Source organism: Chiloscyllium plagiosum, unplaced genomic scaffold (assembly GCF_037043375.1).
Source record: "Chiloscyllium plagiosum isolate Xiang-an unplaced genomic scaffold, Cpla_swu_hap1 HiC_scaffold_27, whole genome shotgun sequence".
Taxonomy (NCBI): Eukaryota; Metazoa; Chordata; class Chondrichthyes; order Orectolobiformes; family Hemiscylliidae; genus Chiloscyllium; species Chiloscyllium plagiosum.
This window is the reverse complement of record NW_028270165.1, coordinates 89,725,375-89,741,003: the sequence shown is the minus strand read 5'-3', so window position 1 is coordinate 89,741,003 and position 15,629 is coordinate 89,725,375. Positions and strand designations below refer to the sequence as shown.

General features: G+C 47.2%; 2 protein-coding genes across 5 annotated transcripts in view; one reads left to right on the top strand and one right to left on the bottom strand.

Moving 5' to 3' along the window:
• The window catches only part of LOC148144954 (uncharacterized), a 237,413-nt gene that overhangs the window by 20,626 nt on the left and 201,158 nt on the right, over positions 1-15,629 (top strand). The window lies entirely within an intron of this gene.
• LOC148144959 (uncharacterized) lies at positions 1,017-11,041 on the bottom strand. Of its 2 annotated transcripts, XM_087975585.1 has the most exons (3): positions 6,608-6,901; positions 5,130-5,222; positions 1,017-2,642 (listed from the first exon to the last, which is right to left on the bottom strand). In XM_087975585.1, exon 3 carries the CDS (start codon positions 2,236-2,238, stop codon positions 1,270-1,272), a length of 969 nt encoding a protein of 322 aa, XP_087831711.1. In that variant the 5' UTR covers positions 2,239-2,642; positions 5,130-5,222; positions 6,608-6,901; the 3' UTR covers positions 1,017-1,269. The 2 variants fall into 2 exon arrangements, with proteins under 2 accessions (XP_087831711.1, XP_087831712.1); XM_087975586.1 differs by lacking the exons at positions 5,130-5,222; positions 6,608-6,901 and adding an exon at positions 10,779-11,041.

Below are 15,629 nucleotides of genomic sequence, written 5' to 3'. Positions count from 1 at the left end.
ATATCATGCTGCAACTATACAAAACACGGGTGCAGCCACACTTGCAATATTGTGTATAGTTCTGGCCTCCATATTTCAGGAAGAATGTGGGAAGCATTGGAAAAGGTGCAGAGGAGATTTACCAGGATGTTGCCTGGTCTGGAGGGAGAGTCTTATGAGGAAAGGTTGAGAGACTTGTGTCTGTTCTCATTGGAAAGAAGGCGGCTAAGGTGGTATTTGATAGAGATATATAAGATGATCAGAGGATTAGATAGAGGAGACAGTGAAAGACTCTTTCCTAGGATGGTGACGTCAGCTTGTATTAGGGGGCATAACTACAAATTGAGAGGTGATGCATTTAAGACAGGTGTCAGAGACAGGTTCTTTATGCAGAGAGTGGGAAGGGCGTGGAATGCCCTATCTGCTAAGGTAGTCAACTCAGCCACATTAGGGAGATTTAAACAATCCTTAGATAAGCGCATGGATGATTTTGGGATAGTGTCAGGGAATGAGCTGAGAATAGTTCACAGGTCGGCGCAACATCAAGGCCGAAGGGCCTGTTCTGCGTTGTATTGTTCTATGTTCTAAACTTAGTGAAGGAGGCGGAAAGAAATGAGCAGCTTTAAAACAAAAACCTCTTGGAGCTCAAAGCTTTCAATGAGAGTCTGAGCCCGGTGGTAAGTTCAGGTAACCTTTATTGCAACCCAACTTTGTTACAGCTTCAGATCCTCCCAGCAAAAAGGCAGAGAAAAAGCAGTTGCTTTTTGAACAGCTCAAGGTGAAAGTGCACACACCACACCTCCCCTTGTCCCACCCCCCTCACTGTCTTTACTATTGGCCAGCACCAAGTTGTCCCTTTGTAATTGGATCCTTGGTACAGCCGTAACCCGGAGGAAGTATTGCCTCACTCAGCAATTTCAACCCATACCCCGTCTCCAAGTAAGTTTCTCCCCGCTCATTTGCCAGGAAGGGGCAGTGTAGTGTCAACCAGACTGTTGTGGGTCTGGAATCACGTGTAGGCCAGACCAGGTAAAGGGTGCAGCTGGAACGACTGAGTGAATCCTTTCCCACAACGGCGGTTCCCTTCCCTAACAAGGGAGAGAGTGATACAGATGGGGGCTTTCTCCCCCGCACCACCCCCTCCCTGAAACGGTCTCATCGTTAGATTCTGAACTCCACATTTCTGACCGAATACCAATTCTGCCATCTGTCGTGGTGGGATTCGAATCCGGGAGTCCCATCTGTCGAATCCGGGAGTCCAATCGATAATGGCACTCGGCCGTCACTCCTTCAATCCCCCTGCGATGGCACGTGAACTCGCTGGTGCTTCCGCAGGTGGGAGGAGTAGGTGAAGCCCTTCCCGCACTGAGAGCAGGTGAACGGCCTCTCCCCAGTGTGGATCCGCTGGTGCCTCAGCAGGGTGGAGACCTGGTTAAAGGCCTTCCCGCACTCTGGGCAGCTAAAGGGCCTCTCCCCGGTGTGGATCCGTTGGTGCTTCCGCAGGTGGGAGGAGTAGGTGAAGCCCTTCCCGCACTGAGAGCAGGTGAACGGCCTCTCCCCAGTGTGGATCCGCTGGTGCCTCAGCAGGGTGGAGGATGTGCTGAAAGCCTTCCCGCACTCGGGGCAGCTGAAGGGTCTTTCCCCCGTGTGGATGCGCTGGTGTCTCCGCAGGGTGGAGGAGCAGGTGAAGCCCTTCCCGCACTGAGAGCAGGTGAACGGCCTCTCCCCCGTGTGGACCCGCCGGTGACTCCGCAGGGTGGAGGAATCGCTGAAGGCCTTCCCACACTCAGGGCAGCTGTAGGGCCTTTCCCCCGTGTGGATACGCTGGTGCCTGAGCAAGGTGGAGACCTGCATAAAGCCCTTCCCGCAGTTCGGGCAGCTGAAGGGCCTCTCGCCCGTGTGGACATGCTGGTGGGTGAGCAGGGTGGAGGAATTGCTGAAGGCCTTCCCACACTGAGAGCAGGTGAAGGGCCTCTCCCCCATGTGGACCCGCCGGTGCCTCAGCAGGCTGGAGGCGTGGGTAAAAGCCTTCCTGCACTCTGGGCAGCTGAAGGGCCTCTCCCCCGTGTGGATCCGCTGGTGGGCCAACAGGTGGGAGGAATGTCTGAAGGCCTTCCCGCAGTCGGTGCAGGGGAATGGCCTCTCCCCGGTGTGACTGCGCCAATGAGTCTCCAGAGCAGACGGGACACAGAAGCCTTTCCCACAGTCGCCACACTTCCACGGTTTCTCCACGGGGTGAGATTCCTCAGGTTTCTCCATGGCCACAGCTTCAGCTGCACACAAACATGTGTAGAGCCCTCCCTGCCGTGAAATCCCCTTTCCAGGCGGTACAACTGTTTCAGGCTCCACGCAGTGCGCTGCAACAGTGGGGTCTCTCGTCCAGTCCCACTGATGCTGAAAACGTCCTCAAACAGGAGCCAAAAAGCGTTGATCCCTCTCACAGAAATCCCAGTTAAAAATTGTTGTGGTCCCATTGGATTTAGTGACTGTCAGACATTGACATCAAAGTGAGGACTGCAGTCGCTGGACAGTCAGTCAAACAATGTGGCGCTGGAAAAGCACAGCAGGTCATGCATCATCCGAGGAGCAGGAGGGTCAATGTTTCGGGCGTAAGCCCTTCATCTGTTGATTTTGAAACTTCAGTCTTCAGATTTTCAAATACTCTGCAAAAAGAGATTACAAAAGTCATCACTAATCAGTGCAGGGTAGAAATTCAGAACAAGCAATTCTACTTTCTGTGGAATATTCTTTTGTTGTTCCACAAAATTGAAAGCACCATGCCACTCTCTCTCCCCCTCTGTTCTCACTCCGCTCTAACTAAATCCCCTGCAGGTGCTGATTCAGGATCTTACAGGGGCAGAAAAACCAAAAACATCAAGACTGACATCTCTCTGAATTTTGGATACCTCCACCTGAAAGTTAATATCTTTCACAACGTTGGGATACTGCTGAGAGTGAGCAGGTCTGATTTTGGGAAGCAAAAAAAAAAGTGTCCATTCAGGGTGAACCTGCAATGCAGCTTCTGGAGGAAGGACCAGACACAAAATGGTTAATGACCCCAAGAAGGTGGGAGTAAAATGAGACGTCAAGGCATTAACACCAACACACTTCAGTCAAACTCTTCTGCTCCCAGTCAGGGCAAAACATGCTCTGAAAGTCCAGCCTTCACAACCACACTTCTGATTCCACTGAAGACAATGAGAGTCACACAGCGTAGAAACAGACCCTTTGGCCCAACCTGCCCAGATATCCTAAATTAATCTAGTCACGTTTGCCATCACTTGGCCCCTATATAGGCCGGGTTCTGGCAGCTGGGACTAAATTGGGTTGGCTATCTTGTCAGCAAGGACGAGTTGGACCGAAGGGTCTGTTTCTGTGCTGCACATCTCTATGACTCCAGTTGCATTTGCCATCACTTGGCCCTGACCCATCTGAACCCTTCATATTCAGATGCCCGTCCAGGAGCCTTTTAACTTGCCATCGTACCAGCACCCACCACTTCCTCTGGCAGCTCACGCCATCGCTCAAGCGACTCCACGTTGAAAGCGTCTGGTCTGTTGCACCAGATGACATCAGGATAATCTCAGATCATTCCAGATCGCATCGATACTCAGTCAGTGGCTTTCCCGATCAGGATGTTGTACGTGATCAAACAGGTCAGTGGGTAGGCGATCCCCCACCTCTTAGTTCAAGTATCTCTACGAGAACTCCCTTGCTGGAGGGTCCCTTGGAGACACTTCAACTGGACTTCATTGAGTTGTAGAAATGAGTTCAGTTGCTATAAATGTGTTTTGCTTATTGCTGATGTCTTTTCTAAGTGGATTGAAGCCTACCCTCCTCCTAACGCTACTGCTGAGACTGTCGTGAAGATTTTGTTGAAGGAAATAATTCCCTGCTTCAGTATACCTGCGTGCATTAGCTCGGACAATGGACCACACTTTGTAGGTAATATTAACGGAGAACTCTGTTCCCAGCTTTGTATTTGTCAGCAACTGCATGGTGCTTATCATCCTCAGGCGGCCGGCCTTGTTGAATGTTTTAACCAGACTCAAGACTAAACTTGCCAAATTAGTGGCAGAGTCTGGCCTCTCCTGGTTATGCTAATCCCTGTGGCCTTATTCTCGATGCGATCCATGTCTGTGGGCAAGACACGACTGTCTCCAGCTGAGAGTCTCTCAGGTCACCGCCTCCATACCCTTGGAACGATTCGGCTCCCTTCTCAGTCCACTTCCAGCACATGACCGAAGCAATGATTGGTTATGTTCTTGCTCTAACTAGTGTTATGCATGCCTTTCACTCCCAGGAGCGTGCGGCCTACAGCGATGTTCCCTCCCTTTCAGCCTCGTCACGGGAAGAGCCTGGTTCGTTGGTGCTCGTCAGGAACTGGACTGGCAAAGGTCTCCAACCTTGTTGGGATGGCCCTTCCAGGTTTTACTTCCCACCCCCTTGGCGGTCACAGTCGCTGGGCGCTCAGCTTGGGTCCACCTGCACCATTGTAAATTGATTGACTGCACCAATCAAAAGGGGGAAAAGAGGAGGAGAGAATCATGGAATCCCAACAAAAGGAGTGGGCCCTGTCCAGTTGGGTTTTTGAATCTTGCTGTTGTTCTAATGTTAATCTTATGAACTAAGAGGAGGGACTTGTGGGGGATCGCCTATCTCCTTACCTTTCTGATCACGTACAACATCCTGATGGGGAAAGCCACTAAGTATGGATGCAACCAGGAATGATCAGAGATTATCCACCACCTATGCTGAGATGATGTCCAGTGCACTGGACCAGACGCCTTTGACGTGTGGAATGTGATGAAGATTGATTATTGCAATGGACTCTTACATCAGAAAGACCAGATGGTCCATCTGGACAGTAGAAATCAGTGAGAGTTACCATGTCGTTACCATGTTTTTAGGATTTTACCTGCAGACGCAAGCCGAGTGCGGATAAAAATGATCAACCCTGTTATTATAGTAAATATTTTAAGGACGCCCAGGAACACCATCCCTTTTTGCAGGAAGGCAGACTCGAGAAAAGGGAAGCCTGATAGGGGAAACTCCTCAATCCACAAACAACTTATTTATACAGGCCCACAGAACGCTCTTCACCCCAGAGGCAGTAGTATGTTACTCCTCTCTATCGGTAAATGACTTACTTGCCCCGTCCCCAGTCCCCGATTCCAATCTATTCGTCAGACTTCCGACTGCCGACCCTGCGAAGCGAAATATCACTTTCCAATACCTCCGGTCTGTGAAAACAAACAGCTGGTGAAACACTGGCTGGGGTACGGCAGGCCTTATGCGGCACATGGACCTGGAACGGAACCCTTCCCTTGTGCATTTATAGGCCTTTTCTCTTTTCAGAACCTGATTCTGTCACCAAGACTATGTACAATAGGTCTCAGGGAGAGCCCAATGGGAATAGAATTCTGAGGACCATTGTCTCCCATACAGTGCGAGTGCTCGAGTCACTTGGCCCATTTTTTACAGCGCTCAAGCAACTCCTCTTGCAAAACGTCGACCCTTTACTCCTGTAGACCTGACCAGACCCCTGCTGTAACATTTCAGTAATCTATTTTGACAAACTCTCTGTAATATACACCAAACCAGACTATTATTTCTTCAGCTAAGGTAAAGCTACCAATTTCCTTGTCCTGGATGGCAAAGATGTCCCTCATAAGGTCACTATCAGAGACCTTGTTCCCACAACAGTACCTTGTCCTGGCCAGTGGACAAGTCGATGGAACCTCCATCTGAGGGGGATGCAGTGGTCGGTCTCAGCCAACCTTGCTCCAACTGGAAGGATCCCAAGGGACTGGGTGACAATACAGGACACCCGATAGGCTGGGGAATCCAGAGTACCCTGAGGTTGGAAGGATCGGCAGGGGTGTCAAGTCAACAGAACCGCAATTCCCTCTTTTGCGGCCTGACCATTCGAGGAAATAAGACTAAAGAGGCTCTGGAACAGAGTAAACTGGGATTATCAGACCTGTGTCTTTACTCTGTGCAGAATCGGTATGCCTTAGACTACATACTCCCCCAGGAGGGTGAGGTCTGCACCATTGTCCAAGATAAATGCACTATGGGCATTCCCAATCTGACTGGCAATATTACTAATATACAAGAAGAGATTCAGATATTCCTTGACAGAATGACTGAAGGGACCAGTTGGGGAAACTGCAGATCGGGCTGATGGTACAATTGGCTTATCAATTTAGCTATGTCTGTTTGTCAGTATTGGTATTGTTAGGTATTTAATTGCTCGGCTTATGAGGTCCCTTAGTGACATAGATTTGCCCCAGAAGATGCTCCTTTTCCGATCCGATGGCTCACCCACACGTGTCGATGGCGATGATAAATATGACCAGATGAGCTGCGAAGATGGTGGTGCCACTCTACAGGAAGGGCATTCGTTTGGACTAGCCTTCTCTTTCAGTGATCGCAGTGCAATCAAAGGGAGGAATGAGTGTGTGGGCATCTGGGTGATAAAGTCTATAGCCTTAAAACTTGCCTTTAAACATTCAGACTAAAATGTAATGCTGAATTATTGAATACATTTACTGCACTAGAAAATAAACAGGCAGGAAGGCTCAGAAAGAAGAGAGAACTTAAAGATATAGACACCTGGGCTCACCAAGTGATAACAGGATGCTGTAAGGCAATTAAGAACGTTGGCCTCAGCATCGGTGAATCTGTGTGAACAGGATCCCAAGTGATAACATTCACAGCCATTCCCTTGTGAGACCATTTTAGTGCTGAGGCTGTTAAATCCCGTAGAAAATTAACTCCGTGTTTATCTGCACTGGATTGAAATGAATTGCATTTTGGGACTTTCTGATGATATTGAGTAGCCATTACTGGTTATTAAATACAAACTCTGTAAAAGGAAATATTGATAAAGCTTGATCTTAGTTGCTGCAGCCGTAGATCCAGCGGAGGAAACAGGCCGCGGGCACACTTCCGGCTTCGGGATGGCCACGCCCCCTGTACAGGTCCCGCCCCCTCCTCGAACAATGCCACACGTAAACCCCGCCCCTTCCCAACTCTGCTCATTAACCCCGCCCCTTCGATACGCATCTCATTAAATCCGTCCTTTTGAACGCTGCTCGTAATGCCCGCCCCTTCGAGACAAAGCCCCGCCTCTTGGACCCAAACTTCTTTCCCCATCGAGCACCAAAGTCTGCCCTTTTGCCGCGGTTCCTGCGCGAGTCAAAACCACGCCCCCTGACTCCACGCGCTACCGCTCACAAAGCCACGCGCCTCCAGGTTGGACGCGCCGCTCCGCCCGCTGACCCTTGCCCCGCCTACTAGCTCGTGACCCTCTCACGAGACACGCCCCGCCCATGAACTTCCCCCTCCCCCCAAACCCGCCCTCCAAACTAAACCCCGCCCACCCAGGTGTATTTGGAAGCACTAGCTTCTGAAGCGCTGCTCCTTCTGCCGGTGGCTGTGCTGCAGGATCATAAGACACAGAATTAATAGCAAAACATGAGACCATAAGACATAGGGGTGGAAGTAACGCCATTCGGCTCATCGAGTCCACTCCGCCATTCAATCATGGCTGATGGGCATTTCAACTCTACTTACCCGCATTCTCCCCGTAGCCCTTAATTCCTGGTGACATCAAGAATTTATCAATTTCTGTCTTGAAGACATTTAGCGCCCCAGCCTCCACTGCACTCTGTGGCAATGAATTCCACAGGCCCACCACTCTGGCTGAAGAAATGTCTCCGCATTTCTGTTCTGAATTTACCCCCTCTAATTCTAAGGCTGTGTCCACGGGTCCTAGTCTCCTCGCCTAACGGAAATAATTTCCTAGCGTCCACCCTCTCCAAGCCATGTATTATCTTCTAAGTTTCTATTAGATCTCCCCTTAACCTTCTAAACTCCAATGAATACAAACCCAGGATTCTCAGCCGTTCCTCATATATTAGACCTACCATTCTGGGTATCATCCGTGTGAATCTCCGCTGGACACGCTCCAGTGCCAGTATGACCTTCCTGAGGTGTGGGGATCAAAACTGGACACAGTACTCCAAATGGGGCCTAACCAGAGCTTTATAAAGTCTCAGTAACACAACAGTGCTTTTATATTCCAACCCTCGAGATAATTGACAACATTGCATTCACCTTCATAATTCCGGACTCAACCTGCATGTTTACCTTTAGAGAATCCTCAACTAGCACTCCCAGATCCCTCTGATCAGTTCACAGTGTAATGCAACCGGTGCAATTTTTGGAACAAACCAGGACCGCTGCTGAGTCCTTCATCTTTTAGAATGGGTTGCAGGCTTCAGTTCATCAATATATAAATTCCAGAACGATAGATCAGATTCCCTACAGTGCAGAAACAGGCCCTTCGGCCCAACAAGTTCACACCGACGCGCCGAAGAGCAAAACACCCAGCCCCATTCCCTGTCACCTAACACTATGGGGCAATTGAGCTTGGCCAATTCACCCAACAGGCACGTCTTTGGACTGTGGGAGGAAACCCTCGCAGACATTGGGGGGGGGGGGGGGGGGGGGGGAGAAGTGAACCCGGGGCTCTGGCGCTGTGAGGCAGCAGTGGTAACCACAAAAAAAGTGACATTTTCTGTTTTTTAGTGGCAGCTGCAGCCCAGGAGTGGAGAGTCACTGAGTTGAGGTTTTAAATTTGATGTCGGAGAGCAGAGGTTCCTGGGAAAGGAGGGACGACTTATTTTTATTTCCTTCCTGCTGTATAAGTCAGTGGGTACTGTTGAGGGGGGATAAACGACCTACCAGGCGTATGCACTGGAGCCCAGGTCTCTGGCACAGAGCCTGTCCCTGTGGCACCAGAAGGGAAGGAGGGAAAGGAGGAGAGTGTTAGTCATTCTAACTCAATAGTTAGAGGGTCAGATAGAAGGTGTGTTGAGAACGAGCAAGACTCTCGGTTAGTGTGTTGCCTCCCAGGTGCCAGGGTGCGTGAAATCTCGGATCGTATCTTTGGGTTCATGAAGGGAGAGGGTTTCCAACCCCAAGTCATGGTCCATGTAGGTACCAACGACATAGGTAGAAATGTGAGAAACAGAACTCACTCACAAATCAATCAGCCTGAGACAAAACCTTGGAAACAAGAACAATTTATTACAGTCTTGCAAGTACCAGACGCTTCTGCAACCAAGCAGAAATGTGCGCCAAACAGAGCCTGTTAGCTTTCTTATTGAGTTTACAAGTTGCGGAATCACGCCTCCCTTTTCCCATCCTATCATAAGCCGATTACCTCACTTGTCAGTTATTTTCTTATCTGGCCATCCCGCTGTCCTTGTCTGCATTCTTTGTTCCTTGTTTGTTACAGCTTGTTCTTTTGTCCACTTTCTCTAATCTTACAATAAGCTTTATTGTGAAATGCTACTGTTGCTTCTTGTTGTGGTCAACTACAACACTTTAAAGTTATTTCCTCGCTTAAAACTATTTTCTTTAAAAGACCCTCTATATTCATTAACGTCTTAGCCTTCAGTATGCGACATGCTACAAGAATTCCATGACCGTTTGTATAATGTTCCACTACTTGGAGTTCTTTCATAGGCCTCTGCAGAGTTCAAGGGAGGGGGAAAGAGGGGATTAGCAAAATTATTCTGGGTAGGAGTGAAAGGAACAGGGTGGTCATTATGGGGGACTTTAACTTCCCCAACATTGACTGGAAATGCTTTCACTCTAGTACGTCGTATGGATCAGTTTTTGTCCAGTGTGTGTGCAGGAAGGCTTTCTGACACAGCATGTCGAAGGGCCGACAAGAGGGGTGGTCACACTGGATCTGGTGCTTGGTAATGAACCAGGCCGGGTGTTTGATTTAGTGGAAGGTGAGCACTTTGGAGAGGGTGACCATAATTCAGTTGGGTTTCATTTAAAGGGATAGGAACATGCCACAGGTCAAGAGTTATCGATGGGACAAGGGCAATTATAATGCAATTAGGCAAGACTTAGGATGCATAGAATAGGGTAGCAAAATGCAGGGGATGGGAACAATTGAAATGTGGAGCTGGTTTAAGGAACAGATATTGTGTGCCCTTGATAGGTATGTCCCTGTCAGGCAGGGAGTGATAAGGTAAGGGAACCGTGGTTTACTAGAGAAATTGCATCTCTTGTTACAAAGAAGGAGGAGGCTTATGTGTTGTTGAGGCAAGATGGTTCAGATGAGGCGATGGAGAGTTACAGATCAGCTAGGAAGGATTTAAAGAGACAGTTAAGAGCAAAGAGAGGACATGAGCAGTCTTTAACACATAGAATAAAGGCGAACACCATCAACACATTGTCTAACTATCTCCATTGTTAACAGCCAACCCGAGAATGCAACAAAAAAAGGGTTTTGTGATTTACACATGGAAGTGAAACTAATCACTGTATTCTAACAGATGAAAGGCTTAACAGACAATCAATTCTTCAACGTATAATTTCAGTTACATCACACAGCAAATTTTTGTTATAAATTCTGTGTTACTATCGTGCCCTCCACAATCACCTGATGAAGGAGCGTCGCTCCGAAAGCTAGTGTGCTTCCAATTAAAGCTGTTGGACGATAACCTGGTGTGGTGTGATTTTTAATCCTGAAGGGTTACACCCGAAACATTGACTTCTCCACCTCCTGATACTGCCTGGCTTGCTGTGTTCTTCCAGCCTCCAGCCTGTCTATTTTGCCAATTAAGACACAGACCTGGAGCACCGTTTCCCGAGTCTGTCCCCACCCCGACACTCTCCCTTTCCTTTTAGTTGCTGCAAGTCAACAACTGAATCCCAAAATGAAAATTAAATGGAAAAGGTGGGAAGAGAAGAGAGTGCATACTCACAGATAATGGACAGAGGAATTTGCAGTCTGGGATAAAGCTCAATCTTCATTCAGACACGAGCAGCAGCTTCGGAACCGCATTGTCCAACTTCCGTATTCACGGGGTGACTCTGATTGGCAGGAGGACCAATGTCCTTCCAGTCCTCCAGGCCTCCCTATTGGGCAATCAAAAAGAGATCGCGCGCCTTTTTTGAACGCACAGTGACGAGCAAGCCCACGAGTTTGCTGACACCGACAAACATGCGCACTGCGTTGCTGACACCGGCAAACATGCGCAGTATGCTCTTTGGGATGGTTGGTGTTCCTGACAGATTTTGAGTGTCCAAATGCCAACAGGGAAAAAAAGGGGTCGAGCCACAATTTTTTTACCCTGTGTTTCGACATTTTATTGCTTCCGCATTTTGTCTGACTCCTCAACTTTTGTATGTCTTTTCCTCTTGTTGGGAGAGAGTGTGCCCCAGTGAGCTGTCTGTGAGAAGGAGCTGTAACCAGATACACAGATGAAGAAACATTACACTGTTCGCAGCAGGGGGTGACTGTACACGTTTCCTGAGTGTGATCACAGTTTCAGTTGTTCATCAGAAACAGGGAGCTGAAAGGACACCAGAACTGCGGAGAAGCCGTGGAAATGTGGGGAATGTGGGAAGGGATTCCATTCCCTGTCGGCACTGGAGACAAATCAGCTCAGTCGCAGTGCGGAGAGGCAATTCTTCAATTACAACATTATTTCCCAATGACAAAAACAGATTCACGCTGCCTGAACTTATACAAGTGCCCTGTCTTCACATCTTTAATCATAGCTTTGAACATTTTCCCTATGACATATGTTAAGGTAAATTGTCTGCAGTTTCCTGTTCTCGGTCTGCCTTTTTGAAGAAAGGAGTTTTCCAATGTACAGAAACCTTCCCTGAAACTAATAAGGTTTGGAAAATTAAAACCAATGCATTAACTATTTCACTAGCTAGTTTTTCTTTAAGGGTCTAGAATGAAATCCTTTGGACCCCTGCGACTTGTGAGCTTGTATTCCAACAATTCACTCAGTACTACCTCCCTGGTAATTGTAATTGTCTTCAGTTCCTCCTTCCCTTTCAGTTCCTGATTTCCAGCCAGTTCTAAGCTGTTACTTGTATCCTCTCTACTGAAGACAGATTCAAGCTCTTTTCAATTCATTGAGCATCTCTTTATCCTCTGTTATTGAATCCCCAGACTCATTTTTTACAGAACCAACACTTACTTTGTTAACTTTTTTTAAGAAAAGCTGACGAAACTTTCCTTCCTGTTTTTATACTTTTGGCTAATTTTCTAACTCTAATTGCTGTGCTCCTGCCTCCATTATTTCTGATGTTTTTCCCCAGCTCTTAACTCTCGCATCAACCTGACTGCATATTCTATGGAACTGGCCTTGGTTAAGTGTTGCAAAATACACAAGGGCAAATTTTTCATCTCCAGAAAGTCTTAGTACTGAACACGATAACATTCACTTTGAAATATTGTTCATTCAACCTTCACAAGCACATCTTCCAGATTCAAAATCCCACAATGACACCCAGTTTTGTTATGATCTTTAATTTTGAAGAGAAATTTGAATATTCAGTGATTAACTGGAAGAACTGTTCACAAGGTTTTCACATTTTTAGACAAAAACAAATCAACTGGATTAATTTAGCAGAATAGCATGTATGGTCTTAAATTGTAAATCTAGTTTTCTTTTGAGTGATGGAGCAGGTCGACACCAGATGAGGATCTAATACCAGGATTTAGGCTGTTGTGACAAAATAGCATCTCAATATAAAGTAATATAAAACAATGTGTCTTCAGGCTGCAAATTAACGCTGTGTTTAAAATAGCTAAAAGCTGCATTTCTGCATTCCTGAGCTAACTGAATCACAGGTTAAGCAAACAATACCTTCTTCATAGTATGAATCTAATTAAGCTAGATAGGACATTACTGACCAGTCCTAGCTAACCTTGAAGCACAGGTATGAGGAGATAATGCATGTGACACAACATTGTTTCCCAGGAAATATCATTGGGTTAATCTGTTGTCCATTATGTAATTTTATTACATTTTATTGGATTTACTCTGTAATTAAGGCTGTACTGTCTCTTAAGAAACATATGAAAATTGATATTTTATTCCAAGTTAATCACGCAGTTTCTCCAAGGAACACAGAATCTTTTAATATCTGTCTTGCTGGACAAATCTTTTCCCGGCCATTACAAATTAAAGTGTGAAACCTTGCTGAAGCAAACCATAATCCTAGTGTTCATTTGACCAATCTCAGAACTGAGAGACCCCTCCTGGGGGTTGAGATCTTCAACTCTCACTGTGCTTTTGGTGTGACCCATGATTACAGAGACTTGTGGGAACATAGAGGATTTGTAACCCCCACGGGGCAGACGAATACTAATGCTGTTTTGTCCAATCAATCTGACAGCTCTCAAGATGTTCAGCTCATGCTGAGGCAATGGATACAGTCTCCAAAGGAATGAGCAGATGGATGCTGCTGCCAAGCAGGCAGCCTGACACCCCAAACTTCTGGTCCCATTGGGTGCCCAGCAAAACCCGGATAGAGACAATATGGGGATAGGAATTCCAGGCCTGGGTATGGGACTGAAATCACAGGGGAGGCCCCCTGCTGAGCAGCACAAACTATGGCCTCAAATAGGGTACTCCCTCGATACGCAAACCGAAATGTGGGTGACCCCTGATGGACTACTTTGTGTTCTTTCTTTGCTGCTGCCTTTTTCAATTGATTATGTGCATTATTGTACACACGTGGGCAAGGAGGGAATGGTTAATACTGTATTACAAACCTGGTGTCACCCAGATTTCCAGAAAGCAGCTAAGAAAAGAGCTGAAGCATGTTTAATTTGTAAACAAATAGGATGCATGGTTTAAGAGGGATGCCCTGAGGTTGTGAACCACCTCCTTGCCTGGTCAGCCTTTTTACTTGTCTACAACTTGCTTTTAGAGTCATAGAGATGTACAGCATGGAAACATACCCTTTGGTCCAACCCATCCATGCTGACCCAGATATCCCAATCCAATCTAGTCCCACCTGCCAGCACCTGGCCCATATCCTTCCAAACCCTTCCTATTCATATACCCATCCAAATGCCTCTTAAATGTTGCAATTGTACCAGCCTCCACCACATTCTCTGGCAGCTCTTTTCATACACATACCACCCTCTGCATGAAAATGTTGCCCCGTGGGTCTCTTTTATATCTTGCCTCTCTCACCCTAAACCTATGCCCTCGAGTTCTGGACTCCTCGACCCCAGGGAAAAGACTTGGTCTATTTATACTATCCATGCCCCTCATAATTTTGTAAACCACTATAAGGTCACCCCTCAGCCTCCGATGCTCCAGGGAAAACAGCCCCAGCCTGTTCAGTCTCTCCCTGTAGCTCAGATCCTCCAACCCTGGCAACATCCTTGTAAATCTTTTCTGAACCCTTTCAAGTTTCACAATATCTTTCTGATAGGAAGGAGACCAGAATTGCACGCAATATTCCAACAGTGGCCTAACCAATGTCCTGTACAGCCGCAACATGACCTCCCAACTTCTGTACTCAATACTCTGACCAATAAAGAAAAGCATACCAAATGCCTTCCTCACTATCCTATCTACCTGGGACTCCACTTTCAAGGAGCTATGAACCTGCACTCCAAGGTCTCTTTGTTCAGCAACACTCCCTAGGACCTTACTATTAAGTAAATAAGTCCTGTTTAGGTTTCCAAAATGCAGCACTTCGCATTTATCTGAATTAAACTTCATCTATCACTTCTCAGCCCATCGGGTCCAGACCCTGTTGTAATCTGAGGTAACCCTCCTCGCTGTCCACTACACCTCCAATTTTGGTGGCATCTGCAAATTTACTAACTGTACCTCTTATGCTCGCATCCAAATCATTTATGTAAATGACAAAACGTAGAGGGCCCAGCACCGATCCTTGCGGCACTCCACTGGTCACAGGCCTCAGTCGTAAAAATAACCCTCCACTGCCACCCTCTGTCTTCTACCTTTGAGCCCGTTCTGTAACCAAATGACTAGTTCTACCTGTATTCCGTGAGATCTAATCTTGCTAATCAGTCTCCCATGGGGAACCTTGTTGAATGCCTTACTGAAGTCCATATAGATCACATCTACTGCTCTGCCCTCATCTATCCTCTTTGTTACTTCTTCAGAAAAACTCAATCAAATTTGTGAGACATGATTTCCCACGCACACAGTCATGTTGACTATCCCTAATCAGTCCTTGCCTTTCCAAATACATGTACATCCTGTCCCTCAGGACTCCCTCCAACAACTTGCCCACCAATGACATCAGGCTTACTGGTCTACCACCCTTCTTAAACAGTAAAACCATGTGAGCCAAGCTCCAGTCTTCCGGCACCTCACCTGTGACTATTGACAATAATATCTCAGCAACAGGCCCAGCAATCACTTCTCTAGCTTCCCACGGAGTTCTAGGCTACAGCAGATCAGGTCCTGGGGATTTATCCACCTTTATGTTTCAAGACATCCAATACTTCCTCCTCTGTATTTTAGGGTGTAGGTTAGGGAAGATTGGCAGTGCTAAATGACCCATAGTGCCCTGGGATGTGCAAGTTAGGATAGATTAGCCATGGGAAATATGGAGAAAGGGGTTAGGTATGGGTGGGATGCTCTTCAGAGGGCCAGTGTGTAATAGATGTGCTGAATGGCCTGCTTCCACATTGTTGGGTTGTATGACCCTGCCCACAAAGGAGAATTTTATCTGCATCTATCCTGTCAAGCCCCTTTCAGAATTCTACTGGTTTCAATAAGATCACTTCTGGTTCAGAGAGGTAGACAGCACAGAAACAG

Bases quoted from the DNA above. Each gene is read 5' to 3' on its own strand.
- LOC148144959 (XM_087975586.1), bottom strand. From the start codon at position 2,238: ATGGAGAAACCTGAGGAATCTCACCCCGTGGAGAAACCGTGGAAGTGT.